General features: G+C 45.2%; 1 protein-coding gene across 1 annotated transcript in view; it reads right to left on the bottom strand.

The window, feature by feature from the left end:
* Window positions 1-4688: 4688 nt before the first annotated feature.
* Window positions 4689-13326, bottom strand: part of LOC138296005 (two pore calcium channel protein 1-like) — a 538306-nt gene continuing 529668 nt past the window's right edge. Inside the window, exon 19 of the mRNA XM_069234709.1 lies at window positions 4689-4941. Coding sequence (XP_069090810.1) covers window positions 4790-4941 — 152 coding nt within the window. The 3' untranslated portion in view covers window positions 4689-4789. The remainder of the gene's footprint in view (window positions 4942-13326) is intronic.

Raw genomic sequence — 13326 nt, forward strand, 5'->3', positions numbered from 1 at the left:
GAGTTAATGTTGTTTTGGAGGAATCAGAAGACAAGTCAAATAGGTGTTCTGAACAGAATAATTTGAAGGATATGGTCTTGGTTGTTAGTGAAGAAGTAATTGCAACAGGTGATGCGTCAGAATGTGTAGACCCGTACATTGATGTGATAGTAGGAAATAAGACAGTGAAATTACTGGTGGATTTGGGAGTCAGATTTAGATGATTAGAGAGGAACTTTTCCATGAAAATAGACCAGAGAGTTAGAACCCCCAACAGGGTTACCGTCTCATTTGAAGGTAGAAGAATAGAACTAGCAGGGTTTTTAGAAAGAACCACATGGTGTTCAGAAGAAGAACCATATTTGTAAAAAAATTATGTAGCTATAAAACAGCTTTCAATTTTAGGTTGGTTCCATCAGGGACTAATCAAAATGGTTTTGAGACCAGGAACCAGAGATCAAGTCTCAGTCACCGGTCAGGATCACGTAGAACAATTAAAAGTGAAGTATCCATTGGTCTTCACTGAGGAGGTTGGTAACATCAAAGGGTTTTGCCATAAAATAAAAGTCAAGGAAGGTTCTATCCCCATTAAACACAAATTACGCAGTGTTCCTTTTTCTGTAAAGGATGATCTAGAAAAATAAGTAAAAGGCTTGTGTGAGAAAGGAATAATATAACCTATTAAGTCTTCCCTTTGGCTTTCCCTGCTTCTGGCTACACGGAAACAGGATGAGAAGTTGAGGGTTAGCGTTGACCTGCGCAGTCTGAACAAAACTAATTAGATAGACTCCCATCCGTTTCCCAAGATCACAGATTTGTTAGCACTCATACATGGAGCGAAATGGTTTAGAAAATTAGACCTCAACTCTGCATACCATCACATTCCCGTGAACCTGGTTTGATACATTATACTGCATTTGTTTCACCTGTGGGCTTGTTCCAATATGCCAGATGCCATTTGGGGTGGCTTCAGCCACAGCGGTTTTCCAGAGACTAATGTACCAACTGTTAAAAGGAGTGCAGGGTGTAGCAACCTTCCAACATAAGGTTCGGATATTTGCTAAATCTGTGGAAGAGCATAATAAGATTCTCGATCAAGAACTGGACATTTTCCAAGAGAAGGGAGTAGTGCTTAAAGAGGCGAAGTGTGAATTTCTTAAAGACAGAGTGGAATACCTTGGCCATATTGTGTCAGGAATGGTATTGAACCAAGGCCAGGCTGGATGATGCTACCATAAATACGGTAGCACCCACAGACAAGACAACCTTGAAGTCGTTTATGGGACTTCGTGAATTTTACTCAAGAATCATGCCAGATTATGCTTCTCATGTTAAGGTTTGTTAAAAAATGTTTTGTTTAACTGGGATGACAAGTGTCAGGAGGCATTTGATTGCATTAAGCAACAATTAGTGAGCCTATCGTAATCCTAAATGATTGTGCTGAATAACTGTTGATGCCAGCAATCATGGATTCGGGGTGGTGCTCCCGCAAAATGAATTAGGGATAGAACACACAATCGGGTATGCTTCTAGAACCCCTAGGGGTCCTGAAACACATTTCTCGACCTTCGAAAACATTTTATTGGTGTGTTGGCAGGCCATCCAAAAATTCAAGCCACATGTGTGGGTGACCAAGATGACAGTTAAAAGTGATCAGAAGCCATTAGTCACAATATTGAGTGCGGACAGGACTAAAGATTAAACCCCTCGTATAGCCAGGTTATCTACAAAACCTTTACAATTCAACTTCACATTGTACATATTCAGGGAGCAAAAAATGTGAGGGTTGACTTCTTGTCCTGGACCTCAGCAACCAGTAAGGATGATGTGGAGGATGAAGAGGCCGAGGAAATTTGTCTGATTGCAGCTATTGATGTACAGGAGATCAGTGCCATAACTGAAGTGGAATGGAGGACTGAAATTGGAAAGGATGAAGTTGTCAAGCAAACTATCAAATATGTCACTTAAGGGTGGCCAAAAGAAAACAATGTAGAGGCAGGATGCAAGCCATTGTGGAAAGTAGCAGAAGAATTGTCAGTAGAAGACTCAGACTGCAAAAGTTAGTACCCCACTGCAGGATAAAGAAACAGACTTATCCAATTGGCACATGAGGGTCATTTGTGGGGTAGGTTCACTAAAAGTAGGTTGAGAAAAACCTTTTGGTGGCCCTCAATAGACAGGGAAGTTGACGAGTATGTAAGCAGATGCATGATTTGTGCTAATTCAGACTAAAAGTGTTATAGTAAGGAAACCACCTTTACAACCAATTGAGTGTCCTTCTTATGCTTGGGAAAAGGTGGGAAAAAAATTTGTTTGGACCGTTTTATGCCCTCCCATACCAGTGCCGTTATGCGTTGGTGTTGGTTGATCTATATTGAAAGTGGCCTGAAGTGGAGTTTGTGTCTGAGCCCAATGCTAAAACTGTGGTTGAGTTTTTAATTATATTCATGAGGAAGGATTTCCATGGTTCCTGTTGTCGGACAATAGGGTTAGGTTTATGAGTGAAGAGGTGAAATGTTTCTTGAAATCAGGAGATGTCAAACATGCGAAAATCTCTTTATATTATCCCCAATGCAATGGGCAGGTAGAGCGTATGAATCTCATAGTGGTACAGTGTGTAAGGTGGGCAACTGCGAATAAATATGTAGTTAAGAACACAGTGAACTCTATGATTTGGTTCTATCATACCAGCCTGCAGTGTTCAAAGTTGGTATCATCATTTGATGTGCTGGGAGGAAAAAAGCCTCTCAAAAAGATAAACCCAAACTGGATGGGCAAATGGGTCAAGTTTGGTGTGTCAATGGAGAAGTGTGAAGCCATGGTTAAACAAAGTACATCTGTGGACAAAGTTAAACAAAAGGAGAATTATGACAGGAGATCAAGAGTGAGTGAGGTTAAGGATTGGTGATGTTGTTTGCATTAAGAATAGAACTCAAGTTAAGAGAGGAGAGAAGCTCAGTGGTCCTGTTGTGGTTGATAAAGTTTGTGGAAATGCAATCAGAGTGAACGGTAACAGTTGGTGGAATGTCAGAAGAGTTGTTAAGTGTGGTCGAGATCAGGAAGAAGGACATCTCCAGAGTGAAGTAATAGCCAACAAACTATGGGTGAGTCTAGTTCTAAGGGGGATTCACAGGATGTTAAGACGGGAGTTTGCAGGAGTGAGTGGGTAAGGAGATTACCAATCAGATAAAGATAAGTGGTCATCTTCCTGCCAGGATGTTATTATATAGGGCATTCCTGCTAAGGTTGTGCTTTATTGATATTATCTTTTGCCTTCCAACCAGGATGTTATTTATCCAGGTCATAGTAGGATAAAATTGTGATTTGATTGTACTTTATTTGAGGTTTTTGTTATTTGTTTTTGTATGCCTAAATTAGTTCCTCTCATGTACGTTTTAGTTCAAATGTAACCTATTGCCTTTGCTATGTTACTGTAGATAGACTTATTCCATGGTGGGAGTCTTACTGTAACATTTCTTCCCTGATTGTTTTGTATATGTAAGAGGAGAAGTAATGTAGTAGTGGGTGAATGTAGCATTCGATGGAATGCCGGACTGTACGTTCCATGGAATGCCATGGTCACCTGAGGGTTCATTGGATTTAACTAGTGTGACAGTTGGGTCCAGCGAGATTCGTCAAGAGGCTGAATGTGTTGAAGCTCCATTTCTAAATAAACCAGCAGAATTCAAGACTTTGCTCTGTACAGTATATATGTGTGAAATTCTCTAGAAATGTTCTTTCAAACACAGAAAAAACAAAGGATTAAACGTAATTTAGGTATCATACTTGTAAAATTGAAACTTTTAGCTTTTCTTTTTTAAAACAATTGCACTTTTTCATTGTATAAGGTGGCATTTCCCCAATCCGAAGGTGCCTCATAGTTTGCAATTAACATGGCATCATAGGATCTATTGAGCTACATTTATTTAGGTATAAATGTGCCTTGTGGGGTCATATTACAAAAAGTGCTCCGGGGCACCTTCTTCATGGGGGCCCAGGGCACTGTGGTATTATAGAAGGAAATGTACATGGTGTTTGGCCTCTTCTATAGTGTAGATTACACCAGTGCGCGTCTTGCGCTGGTGCAATCATGAGGAGGCATGCCTGCGGTTGAATGGGGGGTGTGGCCCCATGCAAAATAGGAAACACTTAACCTTTGCACCATCACCATATGACAGGCGTGGTCACAGAGATAAATTTGCTGTCAGGAGGCCCGCTGATTGTGCGTCACATAAAGGTCATGCAAAGCGTGACTCCACACCAGGGTGCCCACTGGGGGGATTGGGACCTGACCTGGGGGATGGGTGTTTGAGAAAGGAGTGCTCAGAACGTCCAAGGCATTTCCTTCTCACTGCACTCACCTGCATGGGTTTCTCTGCCTCCTTTCAAATGCAGGCTGAGCTGGCAACTGTAGTGAAGGGCAGTCCGTAGATCGAAAGAGCTGGTCCATGCTTCACAACTGCACTGTTTACAGTGTAGAAACAAGTTCATGCTTGCACTGTGGACAGTGCATTCATAGTAATAGCACTGTCGGGGTCTGCGCCCAGCACAGCCTGTTAATACAGAGCAGACCTGGGCAGTGCTCCTCATACATACACATTGCCCATGGAGTACTATCCACAGTCAAAAAAATGAAAAAAAGATGTGTACAAACATTAAAATAATTGTAAAAATATTTCTGTAACAGTCATGAAATACGAAATGAGAGATGATTTTAAGAAAATATTTTTATGCATTTAAGTGAATGCCATAGTGAAGGAGACAAATATTTTTATAGAAGTTAGTCCCAGTTATGGTTCAATTTTTAACTTCAGCACAAGCCAGCACTTTGAAAAGTGGGATTCTGTGGGTGTAGGTCACTGGGCGATAGATTTAAAATCGCCTCCATAGGAGGACCTTCCTCTTCTGGGGAAATCTCAGCTTCAAACATACGCTGCAACAATGCATCCACAGTCCTGTATCCTGAAATGGAAGGAAAAAAAAGTTACAATTCTACACCGGGTATTACAATAGTTTTTAAATATATATAATTTTTTCAAACACTAGCACCTCACAAAACCATTCTGATCCATTTCCCACACCATTACTGATGAATTAACTTTTTGACACCATATCAAGAATAGCGGCAGATAGTTCCTCATATGCAATTTATTGTTTACTATATAATGAACATGCATTGTAATTGATTATAATATGTATTTACATTTAATAAATGCTGTACTTTACATTATCTGCTTGGCTTTCACAAGAGGTTCCTCCAGGTGAAGCATGTTGCCAAACTCATGATTTTCACGCCTCATTAAGTTGTATGAAAACTACCTTGTTTCCACCAGAGGAGCCTCGGTGGACTCATTGTGCTGAACCCCTTGACCAGGTGGTTTGCTTGCCACAGAACTATCTGGGCGCAGTATCAGTAACCCGATCCTATATAGCAAGGAGGACCTTACTGGATGCCTCTGCCTGGGACTGTCATGTAAGGAACGGAGGTCCGGGCAGGGAAACAATTAAGGGCCTAAATGGATCTGTTAGTGCCTTGTGGAGTGCTACAGACTGGGGAGCCTAAAACAGACCTGGCAAAAATGCTCAAACCAGCCCAGCTCCCTTCCTCTCTTGGCGTAAGCTCTCTCTGTCCATCCATCTATTCTCTCTCTCTCTCTTCCCTTATCTACTCTCTCTTTTCCCCCCTCTGATCAATTTATTTCTATCTTGCCCCTCCTTCCTTCTCTTTCTCGATCTATTGAAGCCTACTATGCCTGCTAGAATTAGCTGGGCCTGGGCGAAAGCTAAATGTCACTGGCATTATTCACATGACTATTTGGAATTTTGTATTAACATTTTTACGGAAAATTCTTGAAATTATTTCATTACACCACTCAGAATAATTATGAGTAATTCACAATAAACATTTTTCAAGATCATGTGTGAACAAGAGAGCTGGATTGCTGTTGTTCACTGCCGATTTGTTTAGTGTGTCCTCTCAACAAAAAATGGATGCAAAGACACATTTCATGATTGCAAAATGACAGATTTGCTTTTTGAGTAATTACATGTAATTTCACGTAATTTTGCGTAATTCCAAAAATTGGCACACCCCTTCATTTTATCTCAGGGACCTTGGGAAAGTGACAGATGATTCCGGAGCAGCCCTAGTCTTTAAAAACCGGCTTCCAAGGACTCTGGCCCACCAGGAAAACGCCTTGTAAAAGGAAAGGCCAGTCCGGCTTGTTGTGAAGGCAGCCTGTGGTTTTCATAAAATTCCCTGGATAACACAGTGAACACATCACCAAAATATTAGCCGTCGCCTACAGAACTCGTCAGATCAAAAGAGAACATGGTGAGCAGCTACAAAGGTGGCTAGAATATGGGACCATTTTTGAGAATTTGCTAAGCAAATAAACAGGATATTGCTGCAGCGGAGAGGCCACTTTCATGGAAGCCAGCAGTTTAGCCATTAGCTCCACCAGAGACGTATTTTTTTTGTTATAGTAATCTCGGGACCCAAACTACTGGGAGTGATTACACTGGGACATAAAAAAAGAGGCAGATAAGTGTAAAGGGATACAAGAAAGGTTTTCCTTAAATATAAAAAGACATTATAATGGAAGAGTAATGGTTAAGTACAAATGGGAAAGGGAAGGGACAGGTGGGGTTCCCTGTAATGAAAAAAAAGAAAATAGAAAACAATCTAAAACTGAAGCACCGGCTCTGCAACAGCTTCGTCTGCCTACAGGGACTACAGTCACCACCATTCTTTGGGCTCTAGGAGGCAGCCCCAGGCATCAGCAAAACCTGTTAGCGCTATAATGCCTCAACTGTGTCCCCCGGTACGGGCCGCGTCCAGGCCAAGGGCAGTCCCCACCTGCACCCATCAGCGCCTGGAAGAGGTAAGGCACCCACTCTGGGGGAGAGTGGAATCCCAAAAGGTAAGTACCAAGGAGATCCCCAGGGGCCTGGTGTAGAGAGGTAAGTCACTTGGTTTTCTCCTTGGCTACCACGAGGACGTCATGTTTGGAGAATGCAGAATCAGGGCCGGACCAGTGGAACCCAAGGGCGGATTACAGGTAAGGATGACCTTCAAAAGAAGGGCACAGAGTCCAGGCAACGCAGAAGTCTCCAGGTGGGGCAGGAGCCAATGCCAACCCTTCTGTAGCTGAAGATCCTGGTCGACGGTGATAGATGAAGTCCAGCTGCGGGATCCAGAAGCTGCAGAGGAGTCCCGGAAGTCACCTACGAGCTGTCCCTCGACGGTCACCGGATTGCAGATGGGTCAGTGGTGAGAAAGACCACCAACAAATCTAAAGGAGCGGTTGGAGGTTTTGCAGAGCTGTGAACAACTAGCAGGGTCCTGGGGACTCAACCCTTGGAGGGGTGTCCAGCTGACCTTCAGGATGCAGGAGAGCCAGGAGAAGCAGTCGGAGCCCCCCACAAGCCAGCCACTGGCAGCAGGCACAGTAAGTCGGAGTGAGGCCGAGTTAGCACACCTGAAGAGGAGTCCCATATCGCCGGAGCTGCAGAGAGGAGACTGTCCTTGCAGAGGTAGAGTGCTGGGGGCCGGGGCTACTTGGAGCCTGAAGATCCCTTAGAGCAGGAGTTCACAGGCCTTGGTTGATGCAACAGTCGCAGTGCACAGGGATTCTGTCCCAATGGCAGAGGCAAGAGCTCACTGTATCCCACCTTGGACAGAAGGCAGAGAAGACCCAGGGGATCCCTCAGAACCACCACCTTTATTGGAGAATCTTCACAGATCCAGAGGGCAGAAGATCCCACCAGCCGGAGGTCGTTGATTTAGGTGCCTGTGGGTGCAGGAGAGTGACTCCTTCACTCTAAGGGAGATTCCTTCTTGCTTCTTGGTGCAACTGAAGTCTAGCTAATCCCAGAGAATGCAGAGCCATGGATATGTTGGAGAATATGGACAGGCACAGCGAAAACAATGTTGCAAGGAGAAATCTTCTCGGGAGGTAAAGTCTTGTTCGGTTTCTGTGTAGCCCAGCAGAGGTTCTGGAGGCCAGGAACAGAAGGTGCCCTTGCAGAGAGTTCCTAGTGGAGTCTTGCATGATGAATGTGGGGACCCACCCACCAGGGAGTCCGTAAATAGCCAAAAAATGGTTTGTGGTCACTCTTTGGGATGACCACCAATCAGGGCGGTCACTGCCAACAGCTACCTGGCCTACCCACTCAGATGCTCTTAGAGGCCTCTGCACATCTTGTTTTCAAGATGGCAAAACCAAGTGGCCACCTGGAGGAGCTCTGAGCACCTCTCTTGAGGTGGAGATGGACAGGGGAGTGGTCACTCCCCCTTCCTTTGTGTGTTTCATGCCAGGGCGGGGACCAGTGGTCCCTGGAATGGTGCAAACCGGATAATGCAAGGAGGGCACCAAATGTGCCCTCCAAAGCAATACGGTTGTTTGGGGAAGGGTACCCTCCCAGCCCCGTAACACCTACTTCCAAAAGAGAGGAGGTGGCCCTCTCTCCTACAGGAACTCCTTTGTTCTGCTGTCCCGTGCTCAAGCTGGTCAGGCAGCAGGAGGGCAGAATCATGTCTGGGGTGCTGCAGCAGCACAGGTTGGCCGCAGATCCTGAAAGACCGGTAGGAGCAGAACTGGGGGATCATCTAAGGAACCCCCAGGGAGCATGGAATCATGCCACCAATACTGGTATCAGAATTGGGGTATCATTCTGATATGTTTGATACCAAACATGCCCTGGTTCGGAGTTACCATTATGTAGCTGGAGCACAGGTGGCCAGTACATAGATAAAATGGCTTCCTCACACTTACGAAGTCCAGGGAATTGGAACTGGAGTTCATAGAGGCACCTCTGCTCATGCAGGGGTGCCCACACACAGGGCTCTGCATTCTGCCCTTTGAGCTGATAGGGCCTACCAAAGGGGTGACTTACAGTGACTTGGTGTAGTGACCAGCATTGAAAGGGTGCATGCAATGTTTCATGCAGGCTGCAATGGCAGGCCTGCAGACACAGTTTGCATGGGCTCCCAAGGGAGGCATACTACATGCTGCAGCCCATTGAAGACCTCTGGTGTACCAATGCCCTGGGTACCTAAGTACCATCTACTAGGGATTTACAGGGATACACCAGTATGCCAATTGTGGGCATATGAAGTACCAAAACAAACAAATTTGGAGGAGAGAGCACAATCACTCTGGTCGTGATTAGTAGGATCCCAGTGAAAACAGTCTAAGCACACTGATAGCAAGAAAATAATTGGGGGTAACCATGCCAAAAAGAGGGGACTTTCGTACACTGGTGGTAAGTTATCACTATTGGAACTTGCACCTTGTATAGCCTAATTTATAAGCATCAGGTAGCAGTTCCTCCCCTTGGATGTCAAAGAGGTGCCCACGTCACATGTGAAGGCAGCCTGTTGCTTTGACCCAAATTAAGTTGCTTTCTGGTAAAAGGGTTTGGCAATCTACCGCTTTATTTCTCCAGTTTTGCACCTTTCAAACAGCAAGGAAGTCCATTGTGAGGCACTACTGTCTTGTTGGGTCTGGTCATCTGCGTGAGTTCTGGCACACTAGCAGCCACTCCCATAATTGCAATTTTTGTTTTTCACAAACGGACAACTGTAAGATCAACAAGCATATATCCTCAGAGAAGGAACCAACTGTTTCTAAATCCCGGTGGGAGAAAACAAGTATTTTGTCCTTCCTGTGCTCAGTGGTAAGACTTTTGGATAAGGAAATTACGATGGTGGACGAGCTGGGTCAGCACGGGGTGGTGGGTGATGTATCAGATAGAGTCAACAAGGGCCCTGCGCTGTGGGACGCCCCCTCTAATGTGAACTCCTTGACCACACTAGCACAGATACACTGCCCTGCCATGCAACACACGTAGGATCACACACAGGAGTGGTTTGGAGCAGGGGCTGAGAACCTTCCACCATCTTGTAAACAGAAGAAGATGGATGGCACAGTACCAAAAGGCCATTGTGGACCACCCTCATAAATTAAGGACTTAACATTGAGCTCATTGGTTGAGAACTTTATCAATGTTGAATTTCAGAACTGGTTGGACTCACCGTATGCATAATTAGAGCTCCTAATTAAGGGGTTGTTTCTCACTTTGGAGAGACTCTGTGAGAATACTGAACAAGCTATTGTGGATCTAAAAAAGGGTTCTGCAAAGGGGCTACCTCTTTAACATTGGGCCCTATTAATGATGGTTTATCAGGCTCGAAAAGAGGGGCCTTGCCTTGTACTGTTGAAATTGATCCCAAAGAGAAATCTAATGCTCCTACTGGACCAGTCACTGGCCAAGAGTCAGCATTGGCGAGGGCGACCCCTCTTGCTGTAGTGACCCTATCGGAGCATCAACAGGGGTAGAACCCTTGGTCCAGAGTGCCACTCATAGTTTGGATGTGCAGGCAGGGCTCCCTTGATCATCTCCTGGCCCCAACCATACAAGCTCTTAAGTTAACACTTCATAGTTCGCTCTCCTTCTAAGTGGTGAATTTTTATAACACAAAAACATGGGCTCAGACTACAACCGATATGCACACATTGGGATTATACCTTCAACAGTTGGTCACACACAGGAAAGGGCAGGCAAACATAATCATACCAGGGGACTTTAACATCCATTTATGTGAAAAAGCTATCCAAGCACTGAACAACACTCAGAGGTGTCTGTTATAAAAAGAGTTACACATGGAGCACACAAAAGATGGGATTGAGCAGACAACCTTACTAAAGGATGTCAACCTCTATTATTGTTTTTTATATTTGTCTCGGCCCAGTAATATAATATAATTTCCACCTTCTGCATTTCTACACAAGTATTTAGTGATCATAATCCACTGATTTTAGCGTTAACGGAGTGATCAGAAAAAACCCTATGGTCCCATGCTGTACTCCAGACGCAGTCTCAGGGTAGGAGTTTAAGATGGGCTACGCTAGAACCTGAGCATTTCTGGCATTCTTTATTACACAGTTTGTGCTGGGGAAATATCAACCTGTTGAGACCTTACCTCCCCTGATCACACACTTTTAATGGCATTTTGCTGTACTGTGGAAAAGGGGACCACATTTTTACATGCCTCATCTACTAAACCCACTGCTACAGCTCCGAAATGGCTTCATTCTGGATGCTCTAGGGCCCTGCATAATTAAAAAAGCACCCTAAAACTTCTCCACAAAATGGGGCACTAGTAGCAACATGCCTGTGCAAATATAAAGCAGAACTGAAGAGAAGGGAAGGAATACTGAGGGCCTCAGCGTGGGAGGATCTAGTACAAGCTCGAGCCGAAAGAAATAGCTCGCCTTCTGGTGCATCATAAACCAGCCTGGTTTTGCCCAGGAAAACACTCCCTCATTGTGTCATCATATAGCAGCCTGCGATTGGATCATCCACTTTGAAGGCATTTATAATGATACGGGGTCCATAGTCCCACGTACTCAGGGTGGTGTGATTGTTGGGAGATTTGAACTTGTTTTCACCATGGAAGAGACAATACAGGGTTTCAAGGGTCTCACAAAGCAAAAGGCCCCAGGACCTGATGGCATCCCGTCTGACTTACATGCCACAACACAGAGTTTTGGGCCTAATTGTAGATCTGGACACTGAAGGCCTGATTATAAGTTCAGCAGACGGGAAGACCCATCTGCCAAACTTCCAAAGGGGAGGTTGTCGCCATACTGGCTATCTCCCCAACGAGCCCATTACGCCTATCCCACTGGGCCGTAAGTGCAGCGGGAAAATAGCAGCATCCTCGCAATGCTCGTTGTCTGCACAGCAGACAGTGAGCATTGCAAGTGTGCTGGGCAGGGGGACCCCTACACTGCCCATTCTATGTGCATGGGTGAAACCGCCATGAAAAGGCTGGTGGAGAACCAGGTTGTAACCGGCAGTGCTGACTTCAGCGTCACCCTGGCTGATTCCAACCTCACTGTCAGCCTGTCAGGATCAATAATCCCGGCGGTGATGGCGGTATCCTGGTGGTCTGACCACCATGCTTGTAATGTGGTGGTAAGACCGCCCCAGCAGCGGCAGTCCTCACCGCCAGCCTCGTAAGGAGGCCCTAAATGCCATGGTGTGGGAGGGTTCCCCCCCATCTTAGTCATCAGCCATTATCAAGCCCATTTTCTAAAAGGGCAAGAAAGAGAATCCACAGTGTTATAGGCCCATATCGCTTATGGACTCAGTAGTGAAGGTACTTGGTCAGGTGATACTGGATGAACTGAAAGGCTGGGTTGATGAGAATAATATAATTTCCCCTTCCCAATAAGGTTTCAGTTGGGCAAGTCCACCATAGATCAATGTATGAATGTATATATGGTAATAAATACTCCATTGCCCGTTCTGAATCTGTTCACCTTGCCTTCATGGACATCACGGCTGCGTTTGATCGTGTTATTCACGACAAGCTGAGGAGTATACTTCTAGGACTGGGAGTGGACACTAATATAGTTTACTTTTTACGAGACCTTCATGCACACAACACCGCATCAGTAAGAGACTCAGATAATGCTGCATGTACTAAAAGTTTGAGGACTAGTCAGGGGGGTCCATCAAGGGTGCATCCTTGTCCCATTTTTGCTCTCTCTTTATATAAATGGGATGGAACAGGCTTCAATCGCTACTAAGGCTGACTCTCTTTAAAAAGGCTAACTCTCCCTACCTGTCCTCCTTTGTGCAGACAACACGGTCCTGATAGCAAGGACAGCTAATGGCATGCAAAGCCTTCTGAACTTTTTTGAACCCTTCATGGGGAAATTAGACCTGCTGTGAACCACTCAAAATCATGAATCATGGTGGTGAGGCCTAAGTCAACCAGAACTAGGACCCTTACTACGAACCACCACACTTTGCAAAAGTTGATAGGTTGCCTTAGTTGGGGGGTATTGTTTGGCAGTAAGCTGAGATGGATACCTTTAGTCGCAACAAGGAGGCAGGAGCTTAGGAAGTCAATCGGGCATTTTTTTAGCTTCACTTCCAGGCTGAGCAGTAAACCACTAAAGGCCCCAGTGACGATCTACCAAGCCATCCAAGTGCACCTCACAAGTATTGCATGGGAGTGATATATGGGGTTTTATGTCCATCAATAATTTACAAATTGGAGAAAATCATTTCCTCAGGTGCTTTTTGAGCCACCCTAAGCACACCCTCATTTTGTGTGCACAAGGAGCTAGGAGTTAAGTGCCTCAGCGACCAGATAGTTCTCCACCCTTTATTGAGTTGTATCAGGAGTTGGTCCAGGGAGGAACTTAGGCAGTCATTCTGACCGGCCGGCCATGCGGTCACCGCCATTTGGCCGCTCCGCGGTCAAAAGACCGCGGAGGCCATTCTGGCTTTCCCGCTGGGCCGGCGGGCGCCCGCCAAAGAAGCACC

Source organism: Pleurodeles waltl, chromosome 5 (assembly GCF_031143425.1).
Source record: "Pleurodeles waltl isolate 20211129_DDA chromosome 5, aPleWal1.hap1.20221129, whole genome shotgun sequence".
Classification (NCBI taxonomy): Eukaryota; Metazoa; Chordata; class Amphibia; order Caudata; family Salamandridae; genus Pleurodeles; species Pleurodeles waltl.